A 17578-nucleotide genomic window follows, 5' to 3' on the forward strand; every position below is an offset into this window, starting at 1 on the left:
GGTAATAAAAATCAACAATATCATGATGTTTAAAAAGTACTATTTGAGGGCTTTCAAGATTGATTAGTGGGTTAAAGCACTTGCTGACAAGTTTGATGACTTAAGCTAGATCCCTGGAACCCACATGCTGGAAAGAAAGAGGTAATTAGCATCCACAAGTTCTCCTTTGATTCCATACACATGGCATTGCGTGTGTGCATTCATACACATATACACATAAAATGAAGAGTATTATTTGAGAGGCTCGGGAGATGACTCAGTTAACAAAGAGCTTGCCACACAAGCATGAGAACCCAAGCCCGAGCCTCAGCACCTATGTTAAAAAAAAAGCTGCCTGTAGTGTTTGTAATCCCAGCACCACAAAGGCAGAATAGGGGCTCGGTGGACAGCCAAGTGCAGCTGAATCCATGAGCCCTAGTGTTAGTGAGAGAGACCTGACTAAAAATATAAAGTCGATGTCTACTGCGTTGGCTCCTGCTGTCCACATGTGAACCCTCCCTCTCAATTCTAAAGTTTCTATCAAGTATTTCAAAAACCACCAAGTCATGAAATATAAAAATAAAATAAGCATCTAAAAGTTATATTTTTTCAGAAGCAAGGATTACTTTAAAATAGCTCAGGTTTAGAAAAGAAATCATAAAATACATATTTCTTAAAAGTAAAATGGCAAAACCACCATAAATGTGTCATTGTTTATTGCATTATGTTTCATTTCATGTGTAATAAAACTCCTTTAAGGAAACCTAATTTAAAAAAAATCACAACTACTATCTTTGTATAGATTTGTAGTGATTGTTTGTGTAAGAAAAATGAGAAATCTATGTAGTTTCCCCAAATAATCCTGCATGCAGTGTTAGCCTCTGGCCTTTTTAGAGCAGTGACTCAAGGCAGAGAGAATCTATTTCTTTCGTGAAAAGAATTAATCAGCATAAAATAAGATATGAATGCTCTATGACTTATTCACAATTTGTAACATCTTGAGTATTCTCATTAAAACATATGTCATGCAGCCTCCCATGTAACAGGGTGACCTCTATAAGCTCAGTAAGGTACTCAGAGACAGGTAGGCAAAAATGGCAATAGAATTTTTTATATATATCTGTCAAGAGTGTAAATGACTTCTTATGTTCTATAAGTAAAATATTTTGCACATTAAATATTTAAAATTTTATGATGTAATAAAAATACTTTTTTCATAATTGAATTCCTTTCATTATTAAAGACAGAGCAGCACTTTGTGTTTGTAAAGGGGGGTGTGCAGGTCGTCTGGGTGGACGGCTATATTTTTGTCTAACTTTCCCTGTGGGATTGTTATGTCTTTTAGACAGACTAAGTTTTGCTGTACCCCAGTTGATAGGAAGATTTAAATCTTCTGTAGGTAAGGTACTTGATCTTTTGTCTTGTCTCATGTTAGTATCAAAAGATTTCTTTGCATTATAGTTCACATGTTCACAACCTCTGGTTGTTTTTTGACTCTGACCAGTGCAGTAGTTTTCATAGACTTGTGGGCTTCTCCTTCCAGTAAGACAGATACTATTCTTATGAGCAAGGGAGGGAAGAAATGTTTGAGATGATATTTGTCCCAATGACCCAGTGGCTGGATCTTGCAGATGTGTGGAGAAATGTTGACCAACTTTATATCCATAGACTAATTTTCTTGAATCTGAATTATCTAATTTGACTGAGCATAGGTCATCTATTGTTAAATTCTGATAGTTGTCTGATGGACTTTGAAATGTAGCCAATGTTTGAGAATTACACTGAGGAATGCTAGGTAAAATTCTAGTTCTATTTCGTTGTAAAACTAACCCAGTACCAGGAATAAAAAGATTTGGCTCTTGCTGCTTTGACAAACAGGTGATGTCTTTGTTTGAAGCCGACTGATGTGTTTGTCCATCCAAGGTGGCGCCTTTCCAGATCAGAGGGTTGTATATGACTTGTCTGTCTATAGGGCACGCATTGCACTTGTAGAATAGCCAATTGTCAATACATTTCCTGTGAAACTTGAAACAAAATGTTGCAAGTTAATCAGATCTACAGTAACACAACTTACATAAAAATTTCCAGCCTAGTTGTATATTGAAACTATTGAGCAAAGAGGAAGATATTTCTAACTTATCAAGTTTAATGAAAATATTTTTGAACAAGTTCATTAGTAAATATAATGCCTGTACTGACTGATTTCCATTTCCACAGCAAAATGCTAAGCCCTTTATATATATTATCTTCATAAGTTGGTTAGAAACTCACCATTTAAGGTATTTTTCATGCTAATTATTTCTAATGAAAGAAAACCCTTAAAAATTAAAAAGTTATAACCAACTAGAATTGAAAAAATGAGTCTAACAGTTATGAATGCAAAATAACACATAGTTTTGGTTACAAAAAACACTATCAGAAAGTTGAAGTGTGACTTTAAAGCTCTACATGTTTATTTAAGTGATGTTATTTTAGGAAAAATATGATTATTAACTATGGCTGACAAGTGACATTGGACTTCAATTCTAGTGAGTCCATATGAATAATTTTCAATAGTACAATAGAATCCAAGGTTTTCTTGAGTCAGAGATAATAAGTCTAGTGAGTCCTTGTGAATAATTTTCAATTAAGGCACTTTGATTTCATCTAGAGAACTGTAAAACCACATGGTGCAATTCTAAGATTCTATAGACATTTTTCGTGTCACATGTAATGAAAGTACATAAAAGAATGCAGCTAAAATGCCATTTATCCTAAGTAGATGGCATATAAAGAAGCAAGGTTTCCTCGGTGCAAATTTGTCATGAGGGACAAGCTACATCCTCTGCAACATCTTGTCCATATGTGCTGTGGCAGTGAGAAAGCATCTCGGCACAGAGCACAAGCGAAAATTGGAAAGGGAAACCTCAATGGCCACTTCACTCACGAGAAATGGCCCTTTAGCAAAAGTAAAACGAGAAGGACACAGCTTTTACCTTGTGAGTACATGGTAGCAGTCTTGTATATTGACCAAGACAAAATGACTTCAAACAAAGTCGACACTGGTACCCTGGAGCAAGCAGCTTGCTGTTCTTTGTAATCAGCAGGAGAGGCAGTGCCTTTACAACGTGTTTTGGTGTGCAAAACTGACTGAATGAAGACAGATAGAGACACCTGAGTGCCCACGTGTGATAACAGATGAGGACGCAATTCAGAGCACAAATTTTCTACATGCATAATACAATGGAACCCAAGGTTTTCTTGAGTCAGAGATAAGAAGTCTGTTGTACAGATCTTGAATCTGGTAGAGCCGACTTCATGAGGGACACATTGTAATTTAGCCACATCGAGTAGAAATATTAATGAGATTTTTGTTTATACTTTAAATTCAATAAAAGGACAAAAATCTGAGGGTCAAAAGCTGAAATGATTTCACTTCTTAGTATATAGTTAGACATAGGTTTAGAAAATACAACCTAATTTACTTGTCAACTGGTGAAGTGGACAAGAGTAAGCTCAAATATTCAAGGGTACGGATGTCAATTGGTAGATGACAATTGGTGAGAAAATTCATTGGGGGGGGGTACATGCTTACTCCAATATTCTCAGAATAACAGTGCAACTTAAAAAGTACTGGCTAACATCAAGGTATTCAGTGCCGTTAGCAAGCGGTAAAACAGACAAAATGGTGTTTACAAACAATAGCACATTTAAAGGAGATATTTTGGATCATATTCACATAGTCTACAGAAAAGTTAACATTTTGTGTTATCTACAGATAAATGCCCACAACGATATAAAATTATTCCTGTTCAAAAATGAGAGAACATGCAGAGAGAAGTAAAGTTTGTATTCCCAAAGCCATCTGACAGCCTGTACTTGACCAGGACTGGATTCGAGCAGGCTGACTCAAGTCTCTTGCTCTTCCGTGGGGTGTGAAATGTTACTTGGGATACATATGCAATTGTTCAACAAATATGAAACCAAGGAACACATATAATCCATTCAAATAAAAAACTGCCAGGCGGTGGTGGCACACACCTTTAATCCCAGCACTCGGGAGGCAGAGCCAGGTGGATCTCTGTGAGTTCGAGGCCAGCCTGGGCTACAGAGTGAGTTCCAGGAAAGGCGCAAAGCTACACAGAGAAACCCTGTCTCGAAAAAACCAAAAAAAAAAAAAAAAAAAAAAATTATTCAGAGACCCTGTGACATAAGAAGTGTAAAGCTGAGACTCTCACCCTTGCTTTTCCTGAAGAGGTGTATTTTCTTCTCCCTCATTTTTAATATCTAAATATTTTACAACATCTGATTTTTTTTCAACTAATCTCCATCTTTGGTTTCTCTTCTGAAATAGGTGGAAAATGAGTAGATGTTATTTTGTAAGCCATAAAAAAAATTGTTTTCTGATTAAATTATCAAGGTTGCATATTGATAATATAATATTGTAAAACGCTCATTATAAGAATATCTACTTTATCACATCAAAATTGTAAATTACTAGTCTATCTCCTGTCCTACTGTGAGGCTACTAGAATGACTTTTATGTGTATGAATGCTTTGCCTCACCTATTTCTGTGTACCACATACATGCCTGGTATCTATGGAGGACAGAGCAGGACACTGGATCCCTTGGAACTGGAGTTACAGGAGTGTTCTGAGTCACTGTATGGATCCTCCAGAAGAGCAGCAAGTATTCAGACCTTAATCACTAAAAAATCTCTCTCCTTTTATTTTATAAGTTCTGAGGCAGGATTTCCTAAGTTGTGCAGGTTGGCTTCAAATTTGTAATACTCAGCCTTCTGAGTAGCTAGGATTATAAGCATGTACTCCCATGCCCAACATTACTACTGCTCCTCTTCCTATTTTCCTTATTTAATCTAGTATTCTCTCTATCTCTGTCTCCCCATCTCTCTCCCTCTCTCCTTCTCCTTTTCTCTCCCCCCGCTTCCCCCACCCTGCCCCCTGCCATGCATGTAAATGCGATGGCACTTGCATTGAAGACCGACATTAAATTACAGGAAGAGATCCTCTCTGTCTACCATGTAGGTCCCAGGGATTAAACTTGAATCACTAGGCTTGACAGCAAACACCTTTACCCACTGAGATACTTTGCAGGCTTGCCCAGTTCTTCTTAATATAAAAATATCAATTATAATCACAGGTGTTTTATTTTATGGTAAGAAAAAGGTAGCATTATTCAGCATCAGGATATATATATCATGCTAGGTTTCACTAAGTAGTTCAGACTAGCCTCAAACATATGACTGTCCTGCCTTAGCCTCCTGAATGCTGAGATGAAGGTCTGTGCAACCACACCTGACTTCCGGAGATGCTTTTAAAATGTATAGTTCAAAGGATGCCTGGAAGTTCTATGTATTATGATTGTGGGCATGAGAAATTTTAATTGAAAATCATAATGATTATCAGAAATGTTATGATAAGCCTGCCCACAGACTGGGGGCTCTATAATTCATTTTCAGGCTGAGGGCTACAGTGCCTGTTCTTAAGGTTTCTTCGTGATACAGTGCTTGTTATTTTATAAAGTATCAGTACAAAAATTGGTTGCTTTGTGCACACAAGAGAATTCTAAAAAGTAATTTTTAAATTAAAAGTCTATTAGTTCATTCCAGAGTGTCATGCACTTTTTGTGCTCCTAGATTTACTGATCTTTACAACATGACAAATGCCACATTCAGTTTAAGTGCGCACCTTACCTCACGGAATGCGAAAGCGTGGGCAAGATGGCAGCAGCTGTCGAAGCATTCTTGGCATAAGTGATACTCCACACACTCAGTGCACCTGAAATACAGCACATCAGAACATGAGAGAGAAAAACCCAGTCATTGCCATGGTGTTGACTCATCTTCCTGCGAATGATCCACACATGGCAAAATCCACTGTGGTTACACTGTAAGTTCATTTCCTATTGCTTCTGTAAGATTGTCTATAAGTTTGTTAGCTTAAATAACACTCATTTGTTATCAGACAGTTCTGTAGAATGGAAGCTTGCTGAGTCTCAAAAGAATAAAAATAAGGTGCTGGGCTGGCTGTGTCACTTTCTGAGGCTTCGGAGGAGCATTGTTTCCTTGGCTGTACCACATTCTAAAGGCGGCTTACACTTCCTAGCTGTGGTCCTGACTCCATTTTTTTATGTAATTAACGGCACTATCTGCCATTCTTCCATAGCCATATTTCCTTGTCACTTTCCATGCTCTCTTCAACTTTCAAGAGCCCTTGTGATTATATTGGGCTTATCCAGGTTGGAGTCATCTTATTTAAAGGTTAATTAATAAGAAACCTTAACTCTGTTGCAACTTTAATTCCCCCTGACATGTAGCCAGACATTCAAATTCTGTGATAAGCCTGTGGATATGCTTGGAGACTTACTATTTTGCCTCCTCCAAGTCCTTTCTATGATACTTTTCCAGACCAATTTAGGCCCCATTGATTTCTTTCTCTAGCGTCCCGTGGGACCTAAGCTCATCAACGTATGATTTGTCATATGTCAACGCAGCACTGACTTCCAGTTGTTTCATGAAGGATAGGGTTACATTTAGCAGGAATCTTTGACCACAGAATCATATTCTTTTTTCCTCCCCACAAAAAGATAAATGTATGAAGTCTCAACAAAAGCTATTAACATAATTTTAAAATGTAGCTTTTCACAGAAGCCCATTTTCAAGCTTATACTATTAGCAAAAAATTTTACCACATAGGATTTCAGTTTACTTGCTACAAAATTCACCAAATAAATATTGTGAGCATTAGACAAACAGGTTTATTTATAAATTCAATTTTTCTAATGTTTAGAAAGCTGTTTCCCTGAGAAATAAGAAAAATATGTCCTCAGATGTTTCGGAAGACCTGAGTATTAATTTATTTATTGTTACTACTCATATGTATAGTTCCTTAGTAATTAATATCACAACCCAGCAATGCTGCAGTTCTCTTGATACATCAGAGTAGGCTGGGATAAAAACAATAACTCTGCACTTTAACATACTTCCAATGTTTTACGAACTAGCCTAAAGGATGAGTCAGCTGCGTCATGACACACTGATGGAGAGGAGACTATTGCTTATATTTCACAGAATTAGATTTTTGGATTGTCTGAAACGTTTGATTACTTGAACAAAGAGTGGAAGATGGAGTCACACATGTCACACATGCAGCTTTTATTTGTAATCGAAGAATAAGTTGTTACTAGTAGTTAGCCAAATCCACAGACAAGTCATGAGAAGCCATCCTCAGATGAGACTGAGCGTGGAGCAGGGAAGCATGATACAGAGTTACCTTAGCCATTTCTGAAAGGACAGTCCACCAGGGCAGAAAACAGACAACACCCTGCAGAGGAGTTGACCATCCTCCACAAATCCACGACAGCAGTGTTTGACCGTCTCTTATAGAATCAGCTGAGCCACACATTAACCCTTTGAGGGACACCTGAGTACACGGGCCAGGAATTTCCTGCTTTGTCCCATGGCTGCTCTTCACAGCCTTCTCTCTCACATTCGGTATTTGGTCCCTAACTGTTCCAGTCCACTTTTCATGAAAATGATGGAACTGTCCACACAACAGCTGCCAAAGACCGACATTCCGGAGCTAGCCCACCTCATGCTAAATGTCTGTACAAGTTCTGTCCTCCTCTTGCTCAAGCTAGATGGCTCTCAGGGGCCCTGTCAGGACAGCCATTTTCCCATACTGATGTCCATGAAAATGATTAATTTCCTTCTGTGTTGCATAGAAAACAGGATTAAAATTGAAGAAAAAAAAGGTATAAAGTACGACTGGGATGAAAAAAAAACCATTCTGGTTTTATCGGAAAGTTAAAAAAAATATTTAATTTGGCTCATCATAGTAAGTACATTGATATATTTCAGAAAAATTGTAATGAAGATTGAAACAAAACATTTTTTTAAAAAAATATATAACTTAAAATGTTGTTCAAGAAAACATAGTTACCAAGGCATAGCAGTTGTGTAGTAGTGGCAATTATAGGAAGGTTTGGGGGTTGTACATAAAAGAGTCAAACTTTTTTCTCTACTAATAGCATTGCTTTTGTTATCACTGAGGTGAATATGAATGGAAACAAAGCCAATACTCAAAGTAGATGGTATACAGTCTGTAATTTGCGGCAGGTGGAAATGGGTGGAAAATTCAGGCAATCTAATCAATTACTATTCTATTACTATTAGGAGACTTTGGCAATGACCCCCTCTCATCCACAGTCCATAGTGTTATAGGACGTGAGATATCTAGCAGGACCCTGAACATAGAAACTCAGCTGGGCCAAAGACATGAGAATAATGTCGGAGCTTCCAGATGCTGCTTCACCGTCAACCCATAGGAGAATGCAAAGCCAATGCTTCTGCGAAAGTGAGGGAAGAAAAACGAAGTCCCAAACCAGCTGTCATCGCACTAGGCAGATATGGAGGAGAGAAAGGGGGGCAGCTTAAAGATGCTCTAATGCTGATTATGACTCCGCTGGGGACTTACCTGTAGCACTTCCCCTCGATGGGTAGCTGTCTGCAGTTATTACAGGGAATTCCCAGGTGTCTGTCTGGTCGTTCTTTCTCAGACATAGTCATCAGTTTGTTAGAGTTTTTGAATTCCTCCAAGATAACTTTTAGCGGTGCAAACTCTTCCCTGCACAGCGGGCATTTTAACATGGAGCTGTTCAACACCATGTCTTGATAACTAGCTAAGATCTTCATGCATTTTATATGAACGTTATTGCCGCAGCCAAATCTATCAAAAATAAAAATTCAAGTTTATCACTCATTGTATGTATTTGTTAGAAACACTCATTTAAATTAAAAGTCTCTCTGGGACCATCTTTATTCCTTATAAAAATGCACTTTGGACAGATTTATAGATACAGCTGGATTACAAAGAGACAAAAATATAATTTGTCATCTTTATCAGAATTCCAAATACAAGATTTTCCCCATTTAAAGGGAATGGTAAAAAGTTTTACATCATAAAATGACGTTTCATTCATGAGGCTAGAATGAGAGCAGCTTCCACAGAAAGGAAAATTAAAGCTGCATTTTTAAATAGAGGGTGGCGTCCTACTCTCCTCTCTCTCTCTTGTTTTTTTTTTTTTTGAGAAATCATGTAGCACTTTCAACACTTGAGCAACCTCAGCTGGGAGAAATTATGTTGGGGAAGTAGTGAGTAGTTTTTCAGTATTCGATGGAAGCAACCACGTGGAAACGTGCAAAATAGGTGTAAACTATTTGGCAAGCATGCAAGAGAAAAAAATGAAAAGCTTTCCAGTAGCCAATGGCTGCTTCAGTTTTCGGAGTGTCATGGAAAATAGCATGAGTGACATTCTCTCAGTGAGGACTTTACTAAGTAAAAATTTGAACAATTTAAGTTAGAAGACAGAATTTCTTAAAATTTGAAAAGAACATTTACAACTTCAACGTAAAATAATATTTACATTTGGAAAATATTGTTGCAGTCATATATCATTCCCCTCCCCTCTATAAAGAAAAAAACAGGGGCTGGTGAGAAGGCCATGTGAGTAAAGGTACTTGGCGCCCAGTGACCTGAGTTCACACTGATCCCTGGAACACACAAGGTGGAAGGAGAAAAGAAATGTTTGCAAGTTGTCCTCTGACCTACAAACATGCCAAGGCATGTATGTGTTCCTACCTCCCCCAATCAATCAATCAATCAGTCAATCAATTAATCAATCAATGTAAAATAAACCTTTAAGGGCTTTTTAAAAAACCAGAAAAGTCTTCCTATTCTTCATTACTTAGAGCAAAGGGATGCATAACTGTGGAGTGATACTTTTAATTTTCACCCTTAAGACACAGCCTAGAAATATTTAGAGCAGTACGTCTCATGAGACACATATTAGGAAACAAAAGAACACAAAGGAAATAGGAATTAGGCACAGAGGAAGCTTTATTTTGTCTCTCAAGGAAACTCATAATGTAACTTCCTATGAATATTAGACTAGAATTTCCCTAAGACTTTAGAATCCAAAGATCAATCCATCACCTGCAGAAGGTGACGGGGAGTTTTTTCTCCAACAGCACCTCTTGACAAATGGGGCAGATGTCCTCTGCACTGATGTCCTTCTGTTTAAGGCAGCCATCTTCTTCCACACGTGCGTTCTTACCACTTGCTCCAAGCTGGGGAGTTTGAACCTGATGTATCCCCCGTAGCAAGTTATTTATTTCTCCTTCCACAAGACCCAACTGGAAAGCAGCTAGTGAAAAATATCAAAGCCTTAGAATTTGGTGGCAAGAAAGGAAACACAAAGATGTAATAGCAGAGTGAGTTATAATTATTTTTTTCAAATGCTGGAAAGATATTACTAGTTGGATTATCAGGGTCACACTGACCACTTCTTTGTGCTCTGTTTGGAAGAAAAATGGTTAGAAAAGAGTAATTTATTGCCTCCCCCACTTATTTCTCAAAATAGTCCAGGATGTATCACAGGCTTGAGATGTGACAATGGTAACCCTGGTTTTGACATCATAGTGACATTTTGGTCTTTTCATGTACCTGTAAACAAATACCTCATCAATATACAAGAGTATTAAAATAAGGGCTGGGGAAATGACTCATTAGTTAAGAGCACATATTATATTTGCAGAGGACAGAGGTTCGGTTCCCAGACCCTTGCGATTACAGCTCCAGGGATTCCAATACTCTCTTTTGGCCTCAGTGAACACTCCCCACCCCCCACCCCCATAGGGTATACACACAGAGACACAAACACATGCACATTTAAATGCGTTAAAATGAACAGTAGTAAGAATACAGAAAAGGAAAACAGGGGCATGTGAGTAGGTATGTTTGGCTGTTAGTTAAATGAGCGGATAATAGAGAGGTAGATTAGTTGTGCCTGTTTTCCTGTTTTAGTTTTGTATCCATAGAAAAGAGTGCTTTGGTTATCAAGCTCATGTCAGACGTGGGCAGTGTTCTGCAGGACAGCCCATTAGGCTCTGCTCTGCCTGTACCCTATGGGTGTACATTCTTGAGTTAGGAATTTTCTCCACCCCGCTGTTCTTACAACCCACTGTGTTGCTGATTGTATATAGTTTTAATCTTGGAACCCGAGATTCCTTCTCCCCGTCTGTGGGTCCTTCCCCTGCCTGCCCCCTCTCCCTAACAAAGCACAATTTAAACTCCAGTTGTTAGTCCCCCCGAGTTCTGTTTATTTTGTATACTTTGAATACACGTAAGTTAAATATTCTGTGCAGGAACGTGAAAGCTCTGTTTTCCTGGAAAGATTCCTCTCCAATTAAACACCAAAAAAGGAACAGAAAAAAAATATGGTATTTTTGTTTCAATAAAGAAACCTCGTTTCTTATCTGAGGTGACGTGGCAGGTGCAGGTGGTCTGTGGGAGGAAATCAACTTTAATTACCCAGGACTTGGAGGAGGGTTGTTTGTCATAGAGAAACAACAACATCTGCTTTCCTTAAAAAAAAAAAAAAAAAAAGAGTTTCACAGAAGCAGCTGCCCAGGAATTGTTCTGTGTGGTATAACACATATTAGAAAATAACAGAAACACTTACGATCATATGGAAAAGGTAATGTGGGAGACCAACAAGAATATTCTGCAAGGTAAGAACAGGCGGCCAGCCTTGTCAACCAACCTCAATTTACTACACAAATAAAATATCACTTATTTAATGTTCCTGTGGTCTTGTGATCATGAGGCAAATAGAGCCTTTGCATATTTATTAAGTTTTATTTAGTGTGTGCTCCTCCCTTATTTTTAACTCACTTCTTTTCCGACTCTAATGAAATTTTCGAGGCTATCACCCATCTCCATTTGCTATTTGGACTTCTCTATGTATAAATTATCCTTTGACTGATTATTGGAATGAAACTGAAAATTCTTTCAAAACATTTCAGAGATTACACTTCTTTGCAAATGTGCTCCTTATGTTTTCTCCGTGGCTTTATTAATTTTTTTAAACATATGGTTTCTTTGTGCTGTTAAACCTATTTCTTTTTTCTTTTCATGTGTGTGCATTGTTTCAATCCTTTCAAAGCTATCTTTTTTTTTTAATAATGGCAACAGTCTTTCAAATTTCTTTTGCTGGCTCTTCTATTGTTTTTGTTATTATGGAATCCACGTGTGGTTGTGTTGGTGCGGGTTGGAGGACACTGTTTGGCTTGAATTAAGCATCTCTGTATCACCACACAGTTGCCTCAGTAAATTATTGAGAGAAAACTCTTTCATCCTTCTTTCAAGTGAATTAAACCAAGAATAAGGCAGAGACATTAAATAAAATCTATTAAATAAATAATAATAAATGGAAGTGTAAATTTTCTATATTTAAAAAGCTATTTGGAGGCATTTTTGGATTTTCTGTATAGGATTGTTTGACGTGTGGTTGAGTGGAAACAATTCTCCTGCGTAATTTAGTAGTCGTGAATAATTGGCTAGGAATTTGCATCTGCTGTTCTTTTCATTTTGCATGACTTAGCCTGTTTGTCTAAAATTACAGTAATATTAACATGTCAAAATGTTTCTATATATCTTTATTTTTATTAGAGACTTAAATATGTAGTTAGTATCTTTAAGTTCTATTAAACATGAACCTAAAAACACAGAAAAATATTGATACACTTCTGAAATCAATGTAAATCAGTAAAAAGTACTTAAAAGAGCAATTTGCACGAGAAGCAAACAAAAGTTTTTAACATGCTATTAAAAATAATGATCTGTTAGGTTAGAAAGATCAAAACAAGAAAGCTTCATCTAAAAGAATATAAAAAGTAAAAATGAAATAAATTTTGAATAATAGGAGGTTCATTTTGATATACCATATTCAGTGGAACATTAGTCATTTGGTGAATTTATGACAAATACATAGACTTGAAGATAGGAAGTGAGAGAAATTGTGTGGGAAAAGCAGAATACAGAATTCCAACAAAACAGGTTTCTGTATATATACATGTTTATGTTTATATGCACATATATAAAATCATAAAAGCAACGTAGAAAATAAAGTTCCATATATTCTATGGTGGTAATTTGAAAGTTTTAATGTGTTTTTTATTTATCTATAGACAATTTAATAGAATGACAGATGATTTTGTATATCATTGCATTAAAAAAAAACCACTAGATGATTAAGTTTGATTAGGAATATACTTTTGGGAGAAACAGGTTCAATGTTCAAAATATTTCTTTCATTAGGAAGAATAAAATTTCAATATTAATATATAGTCAATCTAAATAATTTTATACTTCCTGAATTGATAGTTAGAAAAACAATGGCTTCTGCCTTTAAGAAATGAAAAAAAAAACTACATGAACTATTAGAATGATCCATATATAAATGCTGTTTATTTCTGTTCTTCAACTGGAATATAGAAGCTTGTGAAATGACATGGAAAAACTGTATGAAGAATTGCAAGAATGAGACTTTTGGAGGAAGTCAAACATTTAATGCGGAAATAGAAAAGAAAATTTGTATGAGATCATGCAAGAAAGGATTTGAAGAGATGACCAAGGAGGCGCAAAGGGCACGCTGTGAAAACAGAGAAGCTGTAGAGATGAGGAATAAGGGCTTACGGTGGTTGAACTATGGTACAAATTCCACAGATAGAAACACTTAGAAATAGGTAGGGTGTAGAATAAACAGGATCTGCAGAATGACTAGACATGGAAGAGTAAAGACTTGCGTGATTTCTAGGTTTAGAGAGGAAATAGAAGGGGATCTCAGTATGTGTGGTTGTCTGAAGAAGAATATATTTGAATATATTTGAATGCTTAATCACTAGATAGTCCTCCTGAGTGTTGGGATTAAAGGAGGGCACCATCATGCCTGGTTTAGCCAAAGTAGTTTTAAATGCAATTATGTGTCATGGTAATACTGGTACCTGAAAATTTTTATTTGTTCTATACAAAATCTGTATATAAAACCACTATGAATCTTTGCTTAGGACAAAGTAAATTATTTTCTTCCAAATAATGCCATTGTTTCATCTCTGCTTTTCTAATTTAAATTTTGAGCAAACTTTCAAGGGAGCATTTGTTATTCCATGTCAGTTTTTATGTACTTTCATTATTAATATATGCATGCACCTTCAGTTGAGCAAGCACCACATTGTACGTGTGACATTCAGAGGACATTTCAGGAGTCCTGTCTTTCCTTCCAACATGTGGGTTCAGGGACTCCATTCAGGTTCTTGGGCTTGTGCTGCAAGTAATTCCACCTACTGAGCCATCTCCACGGTCCTCATCCCTGTTTTTATTAAGGATTTGAGTTTGAATGTAATATGTAAAATTTGCATTTTTATTTAAGAAGAACCTGTTTGGGGAGAGATTGTTTCCAGGTTCTTTAGGAAAATAGGCATTTGAGTTTAGAATATGTTTAAATAAAAAGTTCTTATTTTTTGTTAATTTCAAATTAGTACAAGATTAGAAAATAAAAAATCGGAAACTTACATTCATGGTCCCTGGGAAGCTTGAATTTTTTCAACAACACCCTAATATTCACAAGTAGAAAAAAATTAAAACATTAATTTTGATACAATCTCAAGACACTTTGTTTAAACATGTAGACTATAAAGAGAATTATATATATATATTTTATATATATTTATATATATATATAATTTGACTTGTAATGCAAAAAATGTTATGAATAAACTTCAACTTAATTTTATGTTAATCATAGTTGTGTTTTAAAATAAGTTGATATTGAAATTGACAAGCAAATTATGTTTGTGCTAACGAGTTTGATCAGAGAGAGTGCATTGATTTCTTAAGACACAGTCCTTCCAAGGATAGTGAAGAAATCCAGGTATTCACAATACTTTCTTTAATTTTCTTGCAAGTGAGTGACAATTAATTGTTTTTCTATGTCTACCATTTTCGTGTACAATAGAAAACTTTCAATTCTCACTAAAATTGTGACTTTTAAAGAGGGAGGAAATATATACTTTAATTAATGCATCAGCATTAATTACATTAACATTAATATACACTATATACTTGGATAATATTTGCATTTAGTTTATGGTTAAAATAAAACAATGACCATACCGTGCCTTGTCATAAAATAATATTGGAGACACCTATCGTAAGTGTTATAGTGATACACTGTACATTTGAAGGGACAATATCTTTATCTTTCTTTCAGATACAGCCAATATAACCTATATTAGCAGAGATTTAATAAAAGTGACCAAAATGGAACAGTCTCAAACCTGGTAAGTCAAGGCCTTAGAAAGCAAGACACACAGGTATGTGCTATCATGACTGGTTATAAATTATAAGAATGTATCTACTGGGGCTGCAAAGAATACAAGGGCTCAGTGGTTAAGAGCCTTTGTTCTTTCAGAAGACCTGGGTTCAATTCTCCACACCCACATGAAAGTTCACAACCATCTGTAACTTCAGTTCCAGGCGATCCAACATCCTCTTTTTGACCTCTGTCGGCACCAGGCACTCACATGGTGCATACACATACAAACAGGCAGGCAAACACACACACACACACACACACACACACACACACACACGATAAAATACATCTAAAATTTTGAAAATAATTTTAAAGGGGTATATTTACTGATTTGTTGGTGTGAGTATAGGAAGGCGAAGCAAGCTTAAGTTGGGCCTACTAAATGCTGAGATTGTCTTCCATGTGTGGAAGATAATTACCCAATACATAGGTTTCCCTAACACTGTAGAAGTTTCAGATTTGAGAAGCGACCTTCAGTTAAGAGTCCTCATTTTTGTCTCAAAATATTTATATTGAAAGTGAAAAATGTCTCAAACTGGAAATATAGAAAGCAACATGATTTTCATGATAGTGTATTTCAGGAGACAGGAAGTTGTTGAAGAAAGTAATGTCTCAAGAGTAACCATAGATTTGATCATTAGATTTTACATTTGTGCACATGCTATGTATCAATATTTTTCTGCTTTATGTTATTAAACTTTTTCTATTGATTTACTCACTTTTCAGACTGAATTGGAATACTTGGAATATAAAGAAATACATTGGTAATGTGTGGCTGTTTTAACTTTTAATCCCCCAATACCAAACTTCTTTATTCTTGCTATACTCAAACCATGAAAAATGGTAAGATGTGTTTCTTTGTGGAAGATCATTGCTAAGTCTCACTCACCAGCATATATGCTTACACAGTTCCCCACTCTTCAGAAATGTAGGGCAGTTGCATTCATGAGGGTTTCCTAGCAAAACCTTTAAAAGAAAAGTAAGACAGAAAAAAATCCCATTTAATTTTTAGAGTTAGGATAAAACTAAGTTGATAAAATAACTTTATTAAAAGAGATCTAAAGCATTAATTTAGTGACTCTGAACTGGATCTGTGATTGACTGGGACTTTCTGAGGAACATCCTTTCTAGACTTTTTAGGCTGAGTTTCCACTTCTGTATTCTTTGCCTTGGTCAACAACTAGCACTATGAATCAACACATTTTTTTAAAGGTCATCTGTACTCAGATGGAATTAAATCTAAAATTAAAAGCTTTCACCCCAAACCATTACATTTTTAAGGTATAGAGTTAAAGGTATTTGTCTTTTGTAAGACGGTTTGCTCACTCTGAATTTGGGGGTGGGCATCTGAACTACTTTCATTAGAGAGGATTCGACTTATTCAAGACTATATAATCTGAAGTTGTTCCTTAAACTCAATAAATTGTGTGATCAGCAAAGTAAGAAAGCATGCTTTGGACAAAGTACAGAGTGATAAACTGTATCCAGTACTCAACTACGAGGCAATAAGTTTCAATTTCTAAAGCAACTGAAAAGGGTTCAGTAGCTCATCTTTGACAGACAAGAGGACATGTAAATATGAAACATCTGTTCTCTTTCAGCAAAATGAAATGGAACTCTTATTCACTCACAAATTTTCAAAGTATCAACATTCAAACTACCCTTTAGTGAGCTGTTATAGTTTTAAAAGCCAGTAAAAAGAAAATGAGCATAGTTAGAAAGCATTATAGAGAACCTGATTTTAAGGAGCAAACTTTTAGAAGATAGTAGGATTTTCATTTGATTTACAGGGCTGGTGACCACTAACAAGGCGTCCAGAAATACACGTACCGCAAGCCAAATACTCCTATAACCCTCTCTTAGATTTGTTTTTAATACTAAATTCAAGGTCCATCGTCTTACAGGAGTTGGACGCAGTTCGAGTTCCTAGCTATCAAGGAAGAACCTTTTCTGGTAAACACCCTCTCCTTTTATAACTTGCATATTTTTAAACTCTAGGGAGCATTTGTGGGGATGCGTCCTTGGGTGAGGCCCCTGTGTGTGCAGGGTTGCGGAAGTTGGCTTAGGTCACCTCTCCTATGCCCCTCCCCTCCTTCCTGTCCCCAGATTCCCAAGGAAGATTGGTAGTGCCATCCTTACTCGGAAATTCCCCTTTTCTGGCTCCTCCTCTCTCAGAAGAAAGCCGGTAGGACCGATCTGTCGCAGGAGATAGATGCTGCTACTCAGCGCCTGGTCTTGCTGCCAGCTAAGGCTATCATTCAAGTGTCTTCGCCTTTCTGAGGCTTTGTTGCCTCCCCGAAGCATCCCCAGCGGCCGAGGCGCCACTGAGCTAGGCTTTCTGAAGCGCCTTGGGTCTCTATGGCAACAGCGTGCAGCGCGGTTGCC

General features: G+C 36.6%; 1 protein-coding gene across 1 annotated transcript; it reads right to left on the reverse strand.

The window, feature by feature from the left end:
- Nucleotides 1–379: 379 nt before the first annotated feature.
- Zswim2 (zinc finger SWIM-type containing 2) lies at nucleotides 380–17545 on the reverse strand. The gene is made up of 9 exons (XM_059260801.1): nucleotides 17333–17545; nucleotides 16083–16159; nucleotides 14392–14432; nucleotides 9973–10183; nucleotides 8455–8706; nucleotides 5673–5757; nucleotides 4197–4303; nucleotides 2955–3108; nucleotides 380–2003 (listed from the first exon to the last, which is right to left on the reverse strand). The coding sequence occupies exons 1-9, from the start codon at nucleotides 17495–17497 to the stop codon at nucleotides 1194–1196; spliced, it is 1902 nt and encodes a 633-aa protein (XP_059116784.1). The 5' UTR covers nucleotides 17498–17545; the 3' UTR covers nucleotides 380–1193.
- Between the last annotated feature and the right edge of the window lie 33 nt (nucleotides 17546–17578).

The sequence above is a fragment of the Peromyscus eremicus genome, chromosome 4, assembly GCF_949786415.1.
Source record: "Peromyscus eremicus chromosome 4, PerEre_H2_v1, whole genome shotgun sequence".
In the NCBI taxonomy this organism is placed as follows: domain Eukaryota; kingdom Metazoa; phylum Chordata; class Mammalia; order Rodentia; family Cricetidae; genus Peromyscus; species Peromyscus eremicus.

What these genes read in the sequence shown, in the direction of transcription:
- Zswim2 (XM_059260801.1), bottom strand. Translation starts at nt 17,497, where the DNA reads ATGCTTCGGGGAGGCAACAAAGCCTCAGAAAGGCGAAGACACTTGAAT. An exon ending in CTGTGTAAGCATATATGCTG is followed by an intron (nt 14,433 to 16,082) that starts GTGAGTGAGACT and finishes TGTGAATATTAG; the next exon opens with GGTGTTGTTGAAAAAATTCA. An exon ending in CTCCCCGTCACCTTCTGCAG is followed by an intron (nt 8,707 to 9,972) that starts GTGATGGATTGA and finishes TATTTTTGATAG; the next exon opens with ATTTGGCTGCGGCAATAACG.